The following is a 20,798-nucleotide window of genomic DNA, read 5'->3' as shown; positions in this document are numbered from 1 at the left end:
CAGCACGCCGCTCTTCGCGCCGTGATTGGTCGCCTCCTCTCGGCGCTTCTATTGGTTCTCCCGCCTGTCCCTCAGCACTTCCGCCACCCGATAGGCTAACGCCTCCATCGTCCCGCCCACGAAGCCCCACGGCGCTCTCTGATTGGCCGCCCCCTCACGGCCCCTCACGGCGCGGGCGGGCGGCCATGGCGGCCATGGCGGCGGCGGCCGGAGGAGCCGCGGCCGGAACCGGGGCGGGCCCGGGGGGTCCCGGAGGGGCCGGGGACCCTTCCCCGCCTTACGGCAACGGCCTGGGGGCGGCGGCAGGGCCGGAGGAGGCGGCGCTGGGCGAAGGGGGGAGCCGGGGCCGGGGAGGGAGCGGCCGCGGAGGGGCCGGGGGAGGGTCGGGAGGGGCGGCGGGGGGAAGCGGGGCCGGGAGCGGAGCCGCCGCCGCCGCCGCCGCCGCTTCAGCGCCGGGGCCGCCTCACGAAGCCGCTGCGGAAGAGTTGGAGGAGGAAGCGGGGTTGGGGGAAGGGGAGGCGGGAGAAGCCGCCATTGAGGACCCGGTGAGTGAGGGGGGGGCGGGGAGGGAGAAAAAGGCGGGAAAGTGAGGGGGGAAGGGGGGACCTGAGGGGAAAAAGGGGGGATTTGAGGGAAAAAAGGGGGATCAGAGGGAGAAAAGGGGGATTTGAGGGGTAAAAGGGGGATCAGGGGGGTGAAAGTGAGAATTTGAGGGAGAAAAGGGGGATTTGAGGGTTAAAAGCGGGAATTTGAGGGGAAAAAAAGTGGGATTTGAGGGCAAAAGGGGGATTTGAGAGTTAAAAGGGGGATCTGAGGGGAAAAAGGGGGAATTTGAGGGGAAAAAAGGGGGGGATTTGAGGGAGAAAAGGGGGGATTTGAGGGAGAAAAGGGGGATTTGAGCGGTAAAAGTGGGATTTGAGAGGAAAAAAGTGGAGATTTGAGGGGTAAAAGTGGGAGTCTGAGGGTAAAAAGCGGAATTTGAAGGATAAAAACTGGGATTTGAGGGTTAAAAGTGGGAATTTGAGGGGTAAAAGTGGGAATTTGAGGGGAGAAAAGGGGGAATTTGAGGGGAAAAAAGGGGGACTTGAGGGGTAAAAGGGGAAATTTGCGGGGTAAAAGGGGGAATTTGAGAGAAAAAGTGGAATTTGAGGGGAAAAAGTTGGAATTTGAGGGGTAAAAGTGGGAATTTGAGGGAAAAAAGGGGGAATTTGAGGGAAAAAAGTGGAGATTTGAGGGGTGAAAGTGCAGATTTGAGGGGTAAAAGTGCAGATTTGAGGGATAAAAGTGGAGATGTGGGGGGTAAAAGGGGGAGCTTGAGGGAAAAAAGCAGAGTTTGAAGGATAAAAACTGGGATTTGAGGGGGAAAAAGTGGGAATTTGAGGGATAAAAGGGGGGATCTGAGGGGTAAAAGGGAGATCTGAGGGGTTGAAGGGGGAATTGAAGAGAAAAGGGGGAATTTGAGGGGTAAAAGGGGGAATTTTTGGGGTAAAAGTGGGATTTGAGGGGAAAAAAGGGGGATCTGAGGAAAAAAAGTGGGAAGTTGAGGGGTAAAAGGGGGAATTTGAGGGGAAACAGTGGGAATTTGAGGGATAAAAGTTGGAATTTGAGGGGTAAAAGTGGGAATTTGAGGGAAAAAAGTGGGAATTTGTGGGGTAAAAGTGGGAATTTGAGGGAAAAAAAAGGGATTTGAGGGGAAAAAGGGGGAATTGAGGGAAAAAAGGGGGAATTTGAGGGAAAAAAGGGGGAATTTGAGGGGTAAAAGTGGGAATTTGAGGGAAAAAAAGGGATTTGAGGGGAAAAAGGGGGAATTGAGGGAAAAAAGGGGGAATTTGAGGGAAAAAAGGGGGAATTGAGGGAAAAAAGGGGGAATTTGAGGGAAAAAAGGGGGAATTTGAGGGAAAAAAAGGGGATTTGAGGGGAAAAAGGGGGAATTGAGGGTTAAAAGTGGGAATTTGAGGAATAAAAGTGGGGAATTTGGGGGTTTTGGGGATCCTGAGTGGGATTTTGGGGTTCCCAGGTGGATTTTGGGGCTCCCAGGTGGATTTTTGCCCCCTTTAATATCAACTTTCCCCATTTTTAGCCCAATTTTGCTGCTTCCGGGGTGGATTTTTGGGGCTTTTTTTCAGATCCTGGGTGGGTTTTGGGGGGGTTTTTGGGGATCCCGAGTGGGATTTTGAGGTTCCCAGGTGGATTTTGGGGGTCGTTTCTCCTTTTTTTGGGCTGCAGGAGCTGGAGGCCATCAAGGCCCGGGTGCGGGAGATGGAGGAGGAGGCGGAAAAGCTCAAAGAGCTCCAGAACGAGGTGGAGAAGCAGATGAACATGAGCCCCCCGCCGGGCAACGGTGAGCAAAAAGCCCCAAATCGCCCCAAAATGCCCCGAAACCAGCCCGGGAACCCCCAAAAGCCCCAAAAACAGCCCCAGAAAGCCCCAAAATGCAAAAAAACCCCTTAAAAATGCCCCAAAATCCACAGAAACGGCCCCAAAATCCACAGAAACGGCCCCAAAATCCATAGAAATGGCCCCAAAACCCCCCCAAAAAACCCCAGAAAGCCCCAAAATGCAAAAAAAACCTTAAAAATGCCCCCCAAATCCCCAAAAAACAGCCCCAGAAGGCCCCAAAATGCAAAAAAACCCCTTAAAAATGCCCCAAAATCCACAGAAACGGCCCCAAAACCCCCAAAAAACAGCCCCAGGAGGCCCCAGAATGCAAAAAAAAGCCTTTAAAATGCCCCAAAATCCACAGAAACGGCCCCAAAATCCATAGAAATGGCCCCAATATCCTTAAAAAAACACCCCCAGAAAGCCCCAAAATGAAAAAACCCTAAAAAATGCCCCAAAACCCCCAAAAAACAGCCCCAGAAAGCCCCAAAATGCAAAAAAAAAATCCTTAAAAATGCCCCAAAATCCACAGAAACGGCCCCAAAACCCCCAAAAAACACCCCCAGAAAGCCCCAAAATGAAAAAGAAACCTTAAAAATGCCCCAAAATCCACAGAAACGGCCCCAAAACCCCCCCAAAAAAACCCCAGGAGGCCCCAAAATGAAAAAAAACCTTAAAAATGCCCCAAAATCCACAGAAACGGCCCCAAAATCCCCAAAAAACACCCCCAGAAACCCCCAAAATGAAAAAAAAGCCTTAAAAATGCCCCAAAATTCACAGAAACGGCCCCAAAATCCACAGAAATGACCCCAAAATTCACAGAAACGGCCCCAAAGTCCACAGAAACGACCCCAAAATCCACAGAATTGACCCCAAAACCCCCAAAAAACAGCCCCAGAAAGCCCCAAAATGCAAAAAAAACCTTAAAAATGCCCCAAAATCCACAGAAACGGCCCCAAAATCCATAGAAATGGCCCCAAAATCCCCAAAAAACACCCCCAGAAGGCCCCAAAATGCAAAAAAAACCTTAAAAATGCCCCAAAATCCACAGAAACGGCCCCAAAATCCCCCAAAAAACCCCAGAAGGCCCCAAAATTCAGAAAAAAACCTTAAAAATGCCCCAAAATCCACAGAAACGGCCCCAAAATCCACAGAAACGACCCCAAAATTCACAGAAACGGCCCCAAAATCCACAGAAACGGCCCCAAAGTCCATAGAAACGGCCCCAAAATCCCCCAAAACCCCCAAAAAACCCCAAAATGAAAAAAAAGCCTTAAAAATGCCCCAAAATTCGCAGTAATGGCCCCAAAATCCCCAAAATGCAAAAAAAAAATCCTTAAAAGTGCCCCAAAATCCACAGAAACGGCCCCAAAATCCCCAAAAAGCAGCCCCAGAAAGCTCCAAAATGAAAAAAAAAACCTTAAAAATACCCCAAAATCCACAGAAACGGCCCCAAAATCCACAGAAACGGCCCCAAAATCCACAGAAACGGCCCCAAACCCCCCAAAAAACAGCCCCAGGAGGCCCCAGAATGCAAAAAAAAAACCTTAAAAATGCCCCAAAATCCACAGAAACGGCCCCAAAATCCCCCTAAAAACCCCCAAAACCCCCAGAAATCCCCCCAAAAAGCCCCAAAACCCCAGAATTCCTCCCAAAACCTCCCCAAATCTCCTCAATTCCCCCCAAAATCTCCTCAAACCCCCCCAAAACTCCAAAACCCTCGGAATTCCCCCCAAAATTCCTCCAAATCTCCTCAAATCCCCCCCCAAAATCCCCTCAAATGCTTCCAAAATCTCCCCAAACCTCCTCAAATCCCCCCAAAACCTCCCCAAATCCTCCAAAAAATCCCCAAAATCCCTGGGATTTCCCCCAAAATCTCCCCCAAATCCCCCCAAGTAACCCCAAAATCCCCAGAATTGCCCCCAAAACCTCCTCAAACCTCCTCAAATCCCCCCAAAATCTCTCAAAACCTTCCCAAATCTCCCCAAAACCCCCTCGAATCCCCCCAAAATCTCCCCAAAATCCCCCCAAAATCTCCCCAAATCCACCCAAAACCCCCTCAAATCCCCCCAAAAAAACCAAAATCCCCAGAATTCCCCCCAAATCTCCTCAAATCCCCCCAAAACCCCCTCAAATTTCCCCAAAATCCTCCCAAATCCCCCCAAAATCCCTCCAAAACCCCCCAAATCTCCCAAAAACCTCCCCAAATCCCCCCAAAACCTCCTCAAATCCCCCCAAATCCCCCCAAAAACCCCAAATCCCCCCAAAAACCCCAAATCTCCCCAAAATCTCCTCAAATCCCCCCAAAATCTCCTCAAATCCCCCCAAATCTCCTCAAATCCCCCTCAACACTGCCCCAAATCTCCCCAAAATCCCTCCAAATCCCCCCAAATCTCCCCAAAATCTCCTCAAATCCCCCCAAAACCCCAAAATCCCCAGAATTCCCCCCAAAATAACCCCTCTATTTCCCAGCCGGCCCAGTGATCATGTCCTGAAAACCCCTTCAGCTCCCCCTCAAAACCACCCCAAATCTCCCCAAAAAACCCCCAAAACCTCCCCAAATCTCCTCAAATCCCCCCCAAATCCCCCCAAAAACCCCAAAACCCCCCCAAAACCCCAAAATCCCCGGAATTCCCCCCAAAATAACCCCTCTATTTCCCAGCCGGCCCGGTGATCATGTCCTGAAAACCCCTTCAGATCCCCCTCAAAACCACCCCAAATCTCCCCAAAAACCCCCCAAAACCCCCCAAAACCTCCCCAAATCTCCTCAAATCCCCCCAAAATCCCCCCAAATCTCCCCAAACTCCCCCAAAACCCCCTCAAATCCCCCCAAAACCTCCCCAAATCCCCCCAATTCCCCTGAAAAAGCCTCAAAACCCCCAGAATTCTCCCCAAAGTCTCCTCAAATCTCCCCAAACTCCCCCAATCTCCTCAAACCGCCCCAAAACCCCCAGAAATTCCCCCCAAAAAGCTCCAAACCCCTGGAATTCCTCCCAAAACCTCCCCAAATCTCCTCAATTCCCCTCAAAATCTCCTCAAATCCCTCTCAAATCTCCCCAAAATCTCAAATGCTCCTGAAATCTCCCCAAAATCCCCCCAAAATCTCCTCAAATCCCCCCAAAATCTCCCCAAATGCCCCCAAAAAAACCCCAAAATCCCCAGAATTCCCCCCAAAATCTCCACAAATCCCCCCAAAACCCCCTCGAATCCCCCCAAAAATCTCCCCAAATCCCCCCAAAATCTCCTCAAATCCCCCCAAATCTCCCCAAACTCCCCCAAAACCCCCTCAAATCCCCCCAAATAACCCCAAAATCCCTCCAAATCCCCCCAAATCTCCCCAAAATCCCTCCAAATCCCCCCAAATCTCCCCAAAATCTCCTCAAATCCCCCCCAAATCCCCCCAAAACCCCAAAATCCCCGGAATTCCCCCCAAAATAACCCCTCTATTTCCCAGCCGGCCCGGTGATCATGTCCTGAAAACCCCTTCAGATCCCCCTCAAAAGCACCCCAAATCTCCCCAAAAATCCCCCAAAACCTCCCCAAATCTCCTCAAATCCCCCCCAAATCCCCTCAAATCTCCCCAAACTCCCCCAAAACCCCCTCAAATCCCCCCAAAACCTCCCCAAATCCCCCCAATTCCCCTGAAAAAGCCTCAAAACCCCCAGAATTCTCCCCAAAATCTCCTCAAATCTCCCCAAACTCCCCCAAATCTCCTCAAACCGCCCCAAAACCCCCAGAAATTCCCCCCAAAAAAGCTCCAAACCCCTGGAATTCCTCCCAAAACCTCCCCAAATCTCCTCAATTCCCCTCAAAATCTCCTCAAATCCCTCTCAAATCTCCCCAAAATCTCAAATGCTCCTGAAATCTCCTCAAATCCGCCCAAAATCTCCTCAAATCCGCCCAAAATCTCCCCAAATCCCCCCAAAAAAAACCCAAAATCCCCAGAATTCCCCCCAAAATCTCCACAAATCCCCCCAAAACCTCCTCAAATCCCCCCAAATAACCCCAAAATCCCCAGAATTGCCCCCAAAACCTCCTCAAACCTCCTCAAATCCCCCCAAAATCTCCCAAAACTCCCCAAAACCTCCCAAAACCTTCCCAAATCTCCCCAAAACCCCCTCGAATCCCCCCAAAAATCTCCCCAAATCCCCCCAAAATCTCCTCAAATCTTCTCAAATCCCCCCAAAATCCCCCCAAATCTCCCCAAACTCCCCCAAAACCCCCTCAAATCCCCCCAAATAACCCCAAAATCCCCAGAATTCCCCCCAAATCTCCTCAAATTCCCCCAAAACCTCCTCAAATTTCAAATCTCCCCAAATCTTTCAAAAAACTCCCCAAATCCCCCCAAAACCTCCCCAAATCTCCCCAAAACCCCCTCAAAATCTCCCCAAAATCCCCCCAAATCTCCTCAAATCCCCCTCAACACTGCCCCAAATCTCCCCAAAATCCCTCCAAATCCCCCCAAATCTCCCCAAAATCTCCTCAAATCCCCCCAAAACCCCAAAATCCCCGGAATTCCCCCCAAAATAACCCCTCTATTTCCCAGCCGGCCCAGTGATCATGTCCTGAAAACCCCTTCAGCTCCCCCTCAAAACCGCCCCAAATCTCCCCAAAAATCCCCCAAAACCTCCCCAAATCTCCTCAAATCCCCCCCAAATCCCCCCAAAAACCCCAAAACCCCAAAATCCCCAGAATTCCCCCCAAAATAACCCCTCTATTTCCCAGCCGGCCCGGTGATCATGTCCCTGGAGGAGAAAATGGAAGCCGACGCTCGCTCCATCTACGTGGGCAACGTAAGCGCCCCCAAAACCCCCCTAAAACCCCCCAAAAAAAAATCCCAAAAATCCCCAACGCCCCCAAAAACCCCAAAAAAGCCCCGAAATGCCCCAAAATTCCCCGTTTCCAGGTGGATTACGGCGCCACGGCCGAGGAGCTGGAGGCGCATTTCCACGGCTGCGGCTCCGTCAACCGCGTCACCATCCTGTGCGACAAGTACAGCGGGCACCCCAAGGGGTAAGGAACCCTCATTAATGCTAATTAACGCTAATTAATGCTAATTAATGCTAATGAGGGGGCGCTTAACGAGCTTTCCTGGGCCTTTCCCGAAGCTTCGCCTACATCGAGTTCTCGGACAAGGAGTCGGTGCGGACGTCGATGGCGCTCGACGAGTCGCTCTTCCGAGGGAGGCAGATCAAGGTCAGCCCCGGGGGGGTTGGGGCTCCTGCTTTTCCCCACTTCTGCCCAAATTTGCCCAAATTTGCCTGGATTTTCCCTGATTTTTCCCTGATTTTTCCCCGATTTTTTGCGATTTTTTCCCGATTTTTTGCGATTTTCCCCCGATTTTTCGTGATTTTTTTCCCCGTTTTTTCCCCAATTTTCCCCCAATTTTTTGTGATTTTTTCCCCCAATTTGTCCCTGATTTTCTGCGAATTTTTTCCAATTTTTCCCAATTTTTCCTGATTTTTTTCCCCAATTTTTCCCCAATTTTTCCCTGATTTTTTCCCAATTTTTCCCTGATTTTTCCCTGATTTTTCCCTGATTTTTCCCTGATTTTTCCCCAATTTTTTGTGATTTTTTCCCCAATTTTTCCCCAATTTTTTGTGATTTTTCCCCAATTTTTCCCCAATTTTTCCCTGATTTTTCCCCGATTTTTCCCCAATTTTTTGTGATTATTTCCCCAATTTTTTGTGATTTTTCCCCAATTTTTCCCTGATTTTTTCCCAATTTTTCCCTGATTTTTCATGATTTTTTACCCGATTTTTCTTGATTTTGTCCCGATTTTTGGTGATTTTTTTCTTCTGAGGGAGGCAGATCAAGGTCAGCCCCGGGGGGGTTGGGGCTCCTGCTTTTCCCCACTTCTGCCCAAATTTGCCCAAATTTGCCTGGATTTTCCCTGATTTTTCCCTGATTTTTTGCGATTTTTCCCTGATTTTTGTGATTTTTCCCTGATTTTTTGCAATTTTCCCCCGATTTTTCGTGATTTTTTTCCCCCGTTTTTTCCCCAATTTTTCCCCAATTTTTTCCCCAATTTTTTCCAATTTTTTGTGATTTTTTCCCCAATTTTTCCCCGATTTTTGCGAATTTTTTCCGAATTTCCTGATTTTTCCTGATTTTTTTTCCCAATTTTTCCCCAATTTTTCCCTGATTTTTTGTGATTATTTCCCCAATTTTTTGTGATTTTTCCCCAATTTTTCCCTGATTTTTCCCCAATTTTTCCCCAATTTTTTGTGATTTTTCCCCAATTTTTCCCTGATTTTTCCCCAATTTTTCCCCAATTTTTCATGATTTTTCCCTGAATTTTTGGTGGGTTTTCCCCAATTTTCCCTTCCGAGGGAGGCAGATCAAGGTCAGCCCCGGGGGGGTTGGGGCTCCTGCTTTTCCCCACTTCTGCCCAAATTTGCCCAAATTTGCCTGGATTTTCCCTGATTTTTCCCTGATTTTTTGCGATTTTTCTCCGATTTTTTGCGATTTTTCCCTGATTTTTTGCGATTTTTCCCTGATTTTTCGTGATTTTTTTCCCCCGTTTTTTCCCCAATTTTTTCCCCAATTTTTCTCCAATTTTTTGTGATTTTTTCCCCAATTTTTCCCTGATTTTTGTGATTTTTTTCCGATTTTTCCTGGTTTTTCGTGATTTTTTTTCCACGATTTTTCCCTGATTTTCCCTGACTTTTCCCCGATTTTTCCCCGATTTTTCGTGATTTTTCCCCGATTTTTCCCCAATTTTTCCCTGGTTTTTCCCCAATTTTTCCCCAATTTTCCCTGATTTTTTCCCAATTTTTCCCCAATTTTTTGTGATTTTTTTCCCCAATTTGTCCCTGATTTTCTGCGAATTTTTTCCAATTTTTCCTGATTTTTCCTGATTTTTTTCCCCAATTTTTCCCCAATTTTTCCCTGATTTTCCCTGATTTTTCCCCAATTTTTCCCTGATTTTCCCTGATTTTTCGTGATTTTTCCCCAATCTTTTGTGATTTTTCCCCAATTTTTCCCTGATTTTCCCTGATTTTTCCCCGATTTTTCCCCGATCTTTTGTGATTTTTCCCCAATTTTTCCCTGATTTTCCCTGATTTTTCCCCGATTTTTCCCCAATTTTTTGTGATTTTTCCCCAATTTTTCCCTGATTTTTCCCCAATTTTTCCCCAATTTTTTGTGATTTTTTCCCCAATTTTTCCCCAATTTTTTGTGATTTTTCCCCAATTTTTCCCTGATTTTTCCCTGATTTTTCCCCGATTTTTCCCCAATTTTTTGTGATTATTTCCCCAATTTTTTGTGATTTTTCCCCAATTTTTCCCTGATTTTTTCCCAATTTTTCCCCAATTTTTCATGATTTTTTCCCGATTTTTGGTGATTTTTCTCTTCCGAGGGAGGCAGATCAAGGTCAGCCCCGGGGGGGTTGGGGCTCCTGCTTTTCCCCACTTCTGCCCAAATTTGCCCAAATTTGCCTGGATTTTCCCTGATTTTTCCCTGATTTTTTGCGATTTTTCCCTGATTTTTTGCGATTTTTCCCTGATTTTTTGCAATTTTCCCCCGATTTTTCGTGATTTTTTCCCCAATTTTTCCCCAATTTTTTCCCCAATTTTTCCCCAATTTTTTGTGATTTTTTTCCCCAATTTGTCCCTGATTTTCTGCGAATTTTTTCCAATTTTTCCTGATTTTTCCTGATTTTTTTTTCCCAATTTTTCCCCAATTTTTCCCTGATTTTCCCTGATTTTTCCCCAATTTTTCCCCAATCTTTTGTGATTTTTCCCCAATTTTTCCCCAATTTTTTGTGATTTTTCCCCAATTTTCCCCTGATTTTCCCCTGATTTTTCCCCAATTTTTCCCCAATTTTTTGTGATTTTTCCCTGATTTTTCCCTGATTTTTCCCTGATTTTTCCCCAATTTTTCCCCAATTTTTTGTGATTTTTCCCCAATTTTTCCCTGATTTTTCCCCAATTTTTCCCCAATTTTTTGTGATTTTTTCCCCAATTTTTCCCCAATTTTTTGTGATTTTTCCCCAATTTTTCCCTGATTTTTCCCTGATTTTTCCCCGATTTTTCCCCAATTTTTTGTGATTTTTCCCCAATTTTTCCCTGATTTTTTCCCAATTTTTCCCCAATTTTTCATGATTTTTTACCCGATTTTTCTTGATTTTTTCCCGATTTTTGGTGATTTTTCTCTTCCGAGGGAGGCAGGTCAAGGTCAGCCCCGGGGGGGTTGGGGCTCCTGCTTTTCCCCACTTCTGCCCAAATTTGCCCAAATTTGCCCGGATTTTCCCTGATTTTTCCCTGATTTTTCCCTGATTTTTTGCGATTTTTCTCCGATTTTTTGCGATTTTTCCCTGATTTTTTGCAATTTTTCCCTGATTTTTCGTGATTTTTTTCCCCCGTTTTTTCCCCAATTTTTCTCCAATTTTTTGTCATTTTTTCCCCAATTTTTCCCTGATTTTTGTGATTTTTTTCCGATTTTTCCTGGTTTTTCGTGATTTTTTTTCCACGATTTTTCCCCAATTTTTCCCTGATTTTTCCCCGATTTTTCCCCAATCTTTTGTGATTTTTCCCCAATTTTTCCCTGATTTTTCCCTGATTTTTCCCCAATTTTTCCCCAATTTTCCCTGATTTTTTCCCAATTTTTCCCCAATTTTTTGTGATTTTTTCCCCAATTTTTCCCCGATTTTTGCGAATTTTTTCCGATTTTTCCTGATTTTTCCTGATTTTTTTTCCCAGTTTTTCCCCAATTTTTCCCTGATTTTCCCCGATTTTTCCCCGATTTTTCCCCGATTTTTCCCCGATTTTTCATGATTTTTTACCGAATTTTTCCCCGATTTTTCCCTGGTTTTTCCCCAGTTTTTCCCCAATTTTCCCTGAATTTTCCCAATTTTTCCCCAATTTTTTGTCATTTTTTCCCCAATTTGTCCCTGATTTTTGCGAATTTTTCCCTGATTTTTCGTGATTTTTTTTCCCAGTTTTTTCCCAATTTTTCCCTGATTTTCTGTGATTTTTCCCTGATTTTTCCCCGATTTTTCGTGATTTTTTACCCAATTTTTCCCCGATTTTCTCCCAATTTTTCCCCGATTTTTCCCCAATTTTTCCCCAATTTTTCATGATTTTTTCCCAATTTTTGGTGGTTTTTCCCTGATTTTTCCCTTCCGAGGGAGGCAGATCAAGGTCAGCCCCGGGGGGGTTGGGGCTCCTGCTTTTCCCCACTTCTGCCCAAATTTGCCCAAATTTGCCCGGATTTTTCCCTGATTTTTCCCTGATTTTTTGCGATTTTTCCCTGATTTTTTGCGATTTTTTCCCGATTTTTTGCGATTTTTCCCTGATTTTTCCTGATTTTTTTCCCCAATTTTTCCCCAATTTTTTGTCATTTTTTCCCCAATTTGTCCCTGATTTTTGCGAATTTTTCCCCAATTTTTCCTGATTTTTCGTGATTTTTTTTCCCAGTTTTTTCCCAATTTTTCCCTGATTTTCTGTGATTTTTCCCCGATTTTTCGTGATTTTTTACCCAATTTTCCCCGATTTTTCCCTGGTTTTTCCCCAATTTTTCCCCAATTTTTCATGATTTTTTCCCAATTTTTGGTGGTTTTTCCCTGATTTTTCCCTTCCGAGGGAGGCAGATCAAGGTCAGCCCCGGGGGGGTTGGGGCTCCTGCTTTTCCCCACTTCTGCCCAAATTTGCCCAAATTTGCCTGGATTTTCCCTGATTTTTCCCTGATTTTTCCCTGATTTTTCCCTGATTTTTTGCGATTTTCCCCCAATTTTTTGCGATTTTTCCCTGATTTTTCGTGATTTTTTCCCCCGTTTTTTCCCCAATTTTTTGTGATTTTTTTCCCCAATTTTTTGTGATTTTTCCCCAATCTTTCCCCGATTTTTGCAAATTTTTTCCGAATTTTCCTGATTTTTCCTGATTTTTTTTCCCAATTTTTTTCCCCGATTTTTCCCCAATTTTTCCCCAATTTTTTGTGATTTTTCCCCAATTTTTCCCCAATTTTTTTGTGATTTTTCCCCAATTTTTCCCCAATTTTTTGTGATTTTCCCCCAATTTTTCCCCAATTTTTGTGATTTTTCCCCGATTTTTTGATTTTTCCCCAATTTCTCCCCAACTTTTTGTGATTTTTCCCCGATTTTTCCTGATTTCCCCCCAATTTTTCATGATTTTTTTCCCCGATTTTTCCCCAATTTTTTGTGATTTTCCCCCAAATTCCCCCTTTTTTCCCCCATTTTTCACCCGATTTTCACCATTTTTTCACCGATTTTTCCCATTTTTTCCCCGTTTCTCCCCAAATTTTCATGTTTTACCCCCATTTTTTCCCAAAATCCCCCTTTTTCACCCCAAAACCCCTCTCCAGGCCATCCCCAACCTCCCAACCCCCAAATCCCCTCTTCCTTTTTCCCCATTTTTCGCTCATTTCTCCCCCATTTCTCACCCGATTTTCACCATTTTTTCACCGTTTCTCCCCGTTTTTTCCCCCCTTTTCCCCTTTCTCTCCCCATTTTTTCCCAAAATCGCCCTTTTTCACCCCAAACAGGTGATCCCCAAGCGCACCAACCGCCCGGGCATCAGCAGCACCGACCGCGGCTTCCCCCGGGGCCGCTTCCGGGGCCGGGCCGGGCCCTTCGGCTCCGCGCGCTCGCGCTTCTACAGCGGCTACAGCCGGCCCCGAGGCCGCGGCCACAGGTCAGATTGGGGCGAATTCCGGCGATTTTGGGGCTGTTCGGGCATTTGAGCGAAAATTGGGCGAAATTTGGGTGAAATTTGGGTGAAATTTGGGCGTTTTAGGGGCGAATTTCGGCGGTTTCGGGGCTTCGGAATGGCGTTTTTTCAGCGTTTCTTGGGGGTTTTTGGGGCTGTTTTCCGAGGGGTTCTGGGCGATTTTTGGGGAGATTTGGGGCGAATTCCTGCAGATTTGGGGTGAATTCAGGTGATTTTGGGGTTTTTTAGGAGTTTTGGGTGGAATTTGGGTGGAATTCCGGCGGTTTTGGGGCTTGGAAATGGCGTTTTTTGGGTATTTCTTGAGGGTTTTGGGGTTGTTTTCCGAGGGGTTTTGGTTGGTTTTTGGGGAGATATGGGGTGTTCCAGGGGAGATTTGGGGTGAATTCCCAGGATTTTGGGTCTTTTTGGGTCATTTGAGCAAAAATTGGGCGGTTTTGGGGTGAATTTTGGCGGTTTTGGGGCTTTGGAATGGCGTTTTTGGATGGATTTTTGAGGCTGTTTCTGGACAGGTTTTGAGTGTTCTCCACGTGGGTTCTGGGCCGTTTTTTGGGGAGATTTGGGGTGAATTCTCGCGGTTTTGGGGGTTTTTGGGGATTTGAGCAAAATTTGGGGTCATTTTGGGTGAAATTTGGGCGTTTTGGGGGTGAATTTTGGTGGTTTTGGGGCTTCAGAATGGCGTTTTTTCAGCGTTTCTTGGGGGTTTTGGGGCTGTTTTCCGATGGGTTTTGGGGTGTTTCAGGGGAGATTTGGGGCGAATTCCGGTGATTTTGGGGTTTTTTGGGAGTTTTGGGTGAAGATTGGGGAGTTTGGGGTGAAAATCTGGCGGTTTTGGGGCAAATTCGGGCGGTTTCGGGGCTTCGGAATGGCGTTTTTTCAGCGTTTCTTGGGGGTTTTTGGGGCTGTTTTCTGAGGGGTTTTGGGGTGTTTCAGGGGAGATTTGGGGCGAATTCTGGTGATTTTGGGGTTTTTTGGGAGTTTTGAGTGAAAACTGGAGTCATTTTGGGTGAAATTCCGGCGGTTTTGGGGCAAATTCGGGCGGTTTCGGGGCTTCGGAATGGCGTTTTTTCAGCGTTTCTTGGGGGTTTTTGGGGCTGTTTTCCGAGGGGTTTTGGGCGATTTTTGGGGAGATTTCGGGCAAATTTGTGCAGATTTGGGGTGAATTCAGGCGGTTTTGGGGTTTTTTGGGAGTTTTGGGTGAAAATTGGGGTCATTTCGGGTGAAATTTGGGTGTTTTAGGGGCGAATTTCGGCGGTTTTGGGGCTGGTTTTCGAGGGGTTTTGGGTGTTCTTCAGGTGGGTTCTGGGTGATTTTTGGGGGAGATTTGGGGCGAATTCCGGCAGATTTGGGGTGAATTCAGGCGGTTTTGGGGTTTTTTAGGAGTTTTGGGTGGAATTTGGGTGGAATTCCGGCGGTTTTGGGGCTTGGAAATGGCGTTTTTTGGGTATTTCTTGAGGGTTTTGGGGTTGTTTTCCGAGGGGTTTTGGTTGGTTTTTGGGGAGATATGGGGTGTTCCAGGGGAGATTTGGGGTGAATTCTGGTGATTTTGGTGATTTTGGGTCATTTGGGTGAAATTCCGGCGGTTTTGGGTGGAATTGGGGCAGTTTTGGGGCGAATTCCGGCGGTTTTGGGGCTCTGGGATGGGGTTTTTGGGGCCCTTCGGCTCCGCGCGCTCGCGCTTCTACAGCGGCTACAGCCGGCCCCGAGGCCGCGGCCACAGGTCAGATTGGGGCGAATTCCGGCGATTTTGGGGCTGTTCGGGGATTTGAGCGAAAATTGGGCGAAATTTGGGTGAAATTTGGGCGTTTTAGGGGCGAATTTCGGCGGTTTCGGGGCTTCGGAATGGCATTTTTTCAGCGTTTCTTGGGGGTTTTTGGGCTGTTTTCCGAGGGGTTTTGGGGTGTTTCAGGGGAGATTTGGGGCGAATTCTGGTGATTTTGGGGTTTTTTGGGAGTTTTGGGTGAAGATTGGGGAGTTTTGGGTGAAAATCTGGCGGTTTTGGGGCAAATTCGGGCGGTTTCGGGGCTTCGGAATGGCGTTTTTTCAGCGTTTCTTGGGGGTTTTTGGGGCTGTTTTCTGAGGGGTTTTGGGGTGTTTCAGGGGAGATTTGGGGCGAATTCTGGTGATTTTGGGGTTTTTTGGGAGTTTTGAGTGAAAACTGGAGTCATTTTGGGTGAAATTCCAGCGGTTTTGGGGCAAATTCGGGCGGTTTTGGGGCTTCGGAATGGCGTTTTTTCAGCATTTCTTGGGGGTTTTTGGGGCTGTTTTCCGAGGGGTTTTGGGCGATTTTTGGGGAGATTTCGGGCAAATTTGTGCAGATTTGGGGTGAATTCAGGCGGTTTTGGGGTTTTTTGGGAGTTTTGGGTGAAAATTGGGGTCATTTCGGGTGAAATTTGGGCGTTTTAGGGGCGAATTTCGGCGGTTTTGGGGCTGGTTTTCGAGGGGTTTTGGGTGTTCTTCAGGTGGGTTCTGGGTGATTTTTGGGGGAGATTTGGGGCGAATTCCTGCGGATTTGGGGCAAATTTTGGGGGTTTTGGGGTTTTTTAGGAGTTTTGGGTGGAATTTGGGTGGAATTCCGGCGGTTTTGGGGCTTGGAAATGGCGTTTTTTGGGTATTTCTTGAGGGTTTTGGGGTTGTTTTCCGAGGGGTTTTGGTTGGTTTTTGGGGAGATATGGGGTGTTCCAGGGGAGATTTGGGGTGAATTCCCAGGATTTTGGGTCTTTTTGGGTCATTTGGGTGAAATTCCGGCGGTTTTGGGTGGAATTGGGGCGGTTTTGGGGCGAATTCCGGCGGTTTTGGGGCTCTGGGATGGGGTTTTTGGGGCCCTTTGGCTCCGCGCGCTCGCGCTTCTACAGCGGCTACAGCCGGCCCCGAGGCCGCGGCCACAGGTCAGATTGGGGCGAATTCCGGCGATTTTGGGGCTGTTTGGGGATTTGAGCGAAAATTGGGCGAAATTTGGGTGAAATTTGGGCGTTTTAGGGGCGAATTTCGGCGGTTTCGGGGCTTCGGAATGGCGTTTTTTCAGCGTTTCTTGGGGGTTTTTGGGGCTGTTTTCTGAGGGGTTTTGGGGTGTTTCAGGGGAGATTTGGGGCGAATTCTGGTGATTTTGGGGTTTTTTGGGAGTTTTGGGTGAAGATTGGGGAGTTTTGGGTGAAAATCCGGCGGTTTTGGGGCAAATTCGGGCGGTTTTGGGGCTTTGGAATGGCGTTTTTTGAGGGTTTTCTCAAAGGGTTTTGGGTGTTCTCCAGGTGGGTTTTGGGTGGTTTTTGGGGTGAATTCTGGGGATTTTGGGGCTTTTTGGGTCATTTGAGCAAAAATTGGGCGGTTTTGGGGTGAATTTTGGCGGTTTTGGGGCTCTGGAATGGCGTTTTTTGGGGTGTTTTTTGAGGGTTTTTGGACGGGGTTTTGGGTGGAATTCCAGCAGTTTTGGGGCGAATTTGGGGAGTTTGGGCTCATTTTGGGCTCATTGAGGTCATTCCGGGTGGTTTTGGGTCAATTTGGGGGCATTTTGGGTCACTCTGGGGGCATTTTGGGCCATTTTGGCTCATTTTGGGTCTTTCCGGGTGGTTTGGGCTCAGTTCAGGCTCATTTTGGGTCAATTTGGGCTCATTTTGGGTCAATTTCAGCCCATTTTGGGTGCTCTTGGGGCATTTTGGGGCATTTTGGGTCATTCCAGGTGGTTTTGGGCTCATTTTGGGTCAATTTTGGGTCATTTCGGGGCGGTTTTGGGCTCATTTTGGGTCATCCTGGGTCAATTTGAGCTCAATTTGGCTCATTTTGGGTCAATTTCAGCCCATTTTGGGGCATTTTGGGGCATTTTGGGTCATTCCAGGTGGTTTGGGGCTCATTTTGGGTCATTCTGGGTGGTTTGGGCTCATTTTGGGTCAATTTTGGGTCATTTTGGGCACACTCAGGGCATTTTGGGTCCATGTTGGGGCTTTTTGGGTCATTTCAGGGTGGTTTTGGGCTCATTTTGGGTCAATTTTGGGTCATTTTGGGGCGGTTTTGGGCTCATTTTGGGTCATTTTGGGCTCATTTTGGGTCATCCTGGGTCAATTTGAGCTCAATTTGGCTCATTTTGGGTCAATTTCAGCCCATTTTGGGTCAATTTGGGCGCTCTTGGGGCATTTTGGGTCATTCCGGGTGGTTTCGGGCTCATTTTGGGTCATTTTGGGCACTCTTGGGTCATTTTGGGTCAATTTTGGGTCATTCCGGGTGGTTTCGGGCTCATTTTGGGTCAATTTCAGCCCATTTTGGGTCATTTTGGGGTGGTTTGGGCTCATTTTGGGCTCATTTTGGATCATTCCGGGTGGTTTTGGGTTCATTTTGGGTCATTTTGGGCACTCTTGGGTCATTTTTGGGGCGGTTTTGGGTCAATTTTGGGTCATTTTGGGGTGGTTTCGGGCTCATTTTGGGTCATTTTGGGCACTCTTGGGTCATTTTTGGGGCGGATTTGGGCTCATTTTGGGTCATTCCGGGTGGTTTCGGGCTCATTTTGGGTCAATTTCAGCCCATTTTGGGTCATTTTGGGGTGGTTTGGGCTCATTTTGGGCTCATTTTGGATCATTCCGGGTGGTTTCGGGCTCATTTTGGGTCATTTTGGGCACTCTTGGGTCATTTTTGGGGCGGTTTTGGGTCAATTTTGGGTCATTTTGGGCACTCTTGGGTCATTTTGGGTCAATTTTGGGTCATTCCGGGTGGTTTCGGGCTCATTTTGGGTCAATTTCAGCCCATTTTGGGTCATTTTGGGGTGGTTTGGGCTCATTTCGGGCTCATTTTGGGTCATTTTGGGGTGGTTTTGGGTTCATTTTGGGTCATTTTGGGCACTCTTGGGTCATTTTTGGGGCGGTTTTGGGCTCATTTTGGGTCATTCTGGGTGGTTTCGGGCTCATTTTGGGTCATTTTGGGCACTCTCGGGTCATTTCGGGCTCATTTTGGGTCATTCCGGGTGGTTTTGGTTCATTCTGGGTCATTTTGGGCACTCTTGGGTCATTTTGGGTCATTCCGGGTGGTTTCGGGCTCATTCTGGGTCAATTTCAGCCCATTTTGGGTCATTTTGGGGTGGTTTGGGCTCATTTTGGGCTCATTTTGGATCATTCCGGGTGGTTTTGGGTTCATTTTGGGTCATTTTGGCTGCTCTCGGGTCATTTTTGGGGCGGTTTTGGGTCAATTTTGGGTCATTCCGTGTGGTTTCGGGCTCATTTTGGGTCATTTTGGGTCAATTTTGGGTCATTCCGGGTGGTTTCGGGCTCATTTTGGGTCAATTTCAGCCCATTTTGGGTCATTTTGGGGTGGTTTTGGGCTCATTTTGGCTCATTTTGGGTCAATTTTGGCTCATTTTGGGCGCTCTCGGGGCTCTCCGCCTCCTCCCGCCGCCCTTTTTGCCCTAAATCCCCTTTTTTCCCCCCATTTTCTCCGCAGGGGCCGATCCCGAGCCACCTCCTGGTACTCCCCGTATTGAACCCCTCCCCCACCCTCCCCCCCTCCCCCCACACCCAAAAATCCTCCTCCCCCTCCCCCACAACCCCCCCCCCCCCAAAAAAAAAAAAACAACAACAAAAAACCCCCAAAAAAACCCCAAAAAAAAAAAACCCCCAAAAATCCAGGAAAAAAATCCAAAAAAAAGAAAAAAAAACAAAAAACCAAAAAAAAAAAAAAATTCCAAAACTCCGAGTCCCGGCGGGGGAGGGGGGAGGGGCCCGCCCGCCCCTCCCCCACCCCTGGCGAGCCCCAAAAGCCCCGGATTTGCCCCCAAAAAAAAGGGAAAACAACAAAAAAACAAAACCCCCCCCCAACAATTCCGAGTTTGTTTTTTGCAGGTGGAGCCGGACCCGGAAAAGGCGCCGGGGGTGGGGGAGGGGCGAGGAGGAGGAAAAAAAGGGGGGAGGGGAGAGGGGGGAGGGTGGGGGAGGGGTCGGGGGAGTGGGGGAGGGGGAGGAGGAGGAGAAAAAAAAAAAAAAAAAAGGGGGGTGAAAAAAAATTGGGGGAAAAAAAGAAAAATTTTAGAAAAAAAAAAATTAAAAAAAAAAAAAAATTAAGGTTTTTTTTTGGGGGGAGGGGGGGGGCGGCCCCGGGGAGGGGGAAAAAAAGGAAAAAAAAAAAAATGGGAAGGGAAAAAAATGAAAATTAAAAAAAAAAAAGAAAAAAAAAATGAAAGTAAAAAAAAAAAAAAGAAAAAAAAATGAAAATAATAAAAAAAAAATGAAAATAAAAAAAAATTCCTGGAAAAAATTTGAAAAAAAAAAAACAACGGCTCCGGGGGGGTTTTTTGGTTAAAATTTTTGGGGGGGGGTTGGGTTGAATTTTCTCAATTTTTTCCCTTTTTTTTTTTCCTTTTTTTCCTCGGTTTTTTCACGGTTTGACCCCAAATTGCCCCATTTCCCCCCCAATTTTCAGGCTTTGACCCAAATTTCCATCGATTTATCCCAAATTTTCCCCATTTTTTCCCAGTTTTCCTCAGGTTTGTCGCGTTTCAACCCAAATTTTGCCAGATTTCTCCCAAATTCCCCCATTTTTTCCCGTTTTTTCCTCAAACTTTTCACATTCTGACCCCAATTTCCCATTTCCCCCCCAAATTTCCCCATCTTGCACCCAAATTTTCCGGTTTCAACCCAAATTTCCATCGATTTTTCCCAAATTTTCCCATTTTTCCCCCAAATTCCCCCATTTTCCCCCAAATTTTCAGGCTTTGACCCAAATTTTCCCAATTTTCCCCCATTTTTCCTCAATTATTTTGCATTTCAACCCAAATTTTGTCAGAGTTGTCCCAAATTTCCCCATTTTTCCCCATTTTTTCCCATTTCCGCTCAGTTTTTTTCCCATTTTGACCCAAATTTCCTCAGATTTTTCCCAAATTTTCCCATTTTTCCTCAGGAGTTCCCCATTTTCACCCAAATTTTCCCTTTTTCCCCATTTTCCCTCAAATTTTCCACTTTTTGCCCCAAATTTCCCAATTTTTTCCGATTTTTCCTCAGTTTTTTCCCATTTCAACCCAAATTTTGTCACATCCCAAAATTCCCCCATTTTTGCCCAAATTTTCCCATTTTTCCCCCAAATTTTCAGGTTTCAACCCAAATTTCCCCCGTTTTTCCTCAGCTTTTTCCCATTTCGACCCAAATTTTGTCACATTTTCCCCAAATTTCTCCATTTTCCCCCATTTTGACCCAAATTTCCATGGATTTATCCCAAATTTTCCACATTTTGGCCCAAAGTTTCCCAATTTTTTCCCATTTTTCCTCCATTTTTTCACATTTCAACCCAAATTCTGTCGGATTTGTCCCAAATTTCCCCATTTCCCTCCATTTTTTCCCATTTTTCCTCAGTTTTTCCCCATTTTCCCCCCAATTTTCCAGTTTTGACCCAAATTTTCTCACATTTATCCCAAATTTTCCTGGTTTTCCCCAAATTCCAAATTCCATTTTTCCCCAAATTTCCCCATTTTCCCCCAAATTTCCCCATTTTCCCCCATTTTGACCCAAATTTCCATCGATTTTTCCCAATTTTTCCACGTTTTGCCCCAAATTTTCCCAATTTTTTCCCATTTTCCCTCAGTTTTTTCCCATTTCGGCCCAAATTTTGTCCGATTTGTCCCAAATTTTCCCATTTTCGCCCAAATTTTCCCATTTTTTCCCACAATTCCCCCACTTTCCCCCAAATTTTCCGGTTTCGACCCAAATTTCCTCATTTTCCCCCCATTTTTCCCATTTTCCCTCAGTTTTTTCCTCATTTCAACCC

The 20,798-nt window shown here is 46.5% G+C and overlaps 1 protein-coding gene across 1 annotated transcript; it reads left to right on the top strand.

Annotated features, from left to right (window-relative positions):
- Positions 1 to 421: 421 nt before the first annotated feature.
- PABPN1 (poly(A) binding protein nuclear 1) lies at positions 422 to 18,935 on the top strand. The gene is made up of 7 exons (XM_082299546.1): positions 422 to 545; positions 2,227 to 2,341; positions 7,105 to 7,172; positions 7,286 to 7,392; positions 7,488 to 7,575; positions 12,883 to 13,031; positions 18,486 to 18,935. Exons 2-7 carry the CDS (start codon positions 2,260 to 2,262, stop codon positions 18,523 to 18,525), a joined length of 534 nt encoding a protein of 177 aa, XP_082155672.1. The 5' UTR covers positions 422 to 545; positions 2,227 to 2,259; the 3' UTR covers positions 18,526 to 18,935.
- The last annotated feature ends 1,863 nt before the right edge of the window (positions 18,936 to 20,798 follow it).

Source organism: Coloeus monedula (assembly GCF_965178545.1).
Source record: "Coloeus monedula genome assembly, chromosome: 32".
In the NCBI taxonomy this organism is placed as follows: domain Eukaryota; kingdom Metazoa; phylum Chordata; class Aves; order Passeriformes; family Corvidae; genus Coloeus; species Coloeus monedula.
Note: the sequence above shows the minus strand (reverse complement) of the source record. Positions and strands in the feature narration are given on the sequence as shown.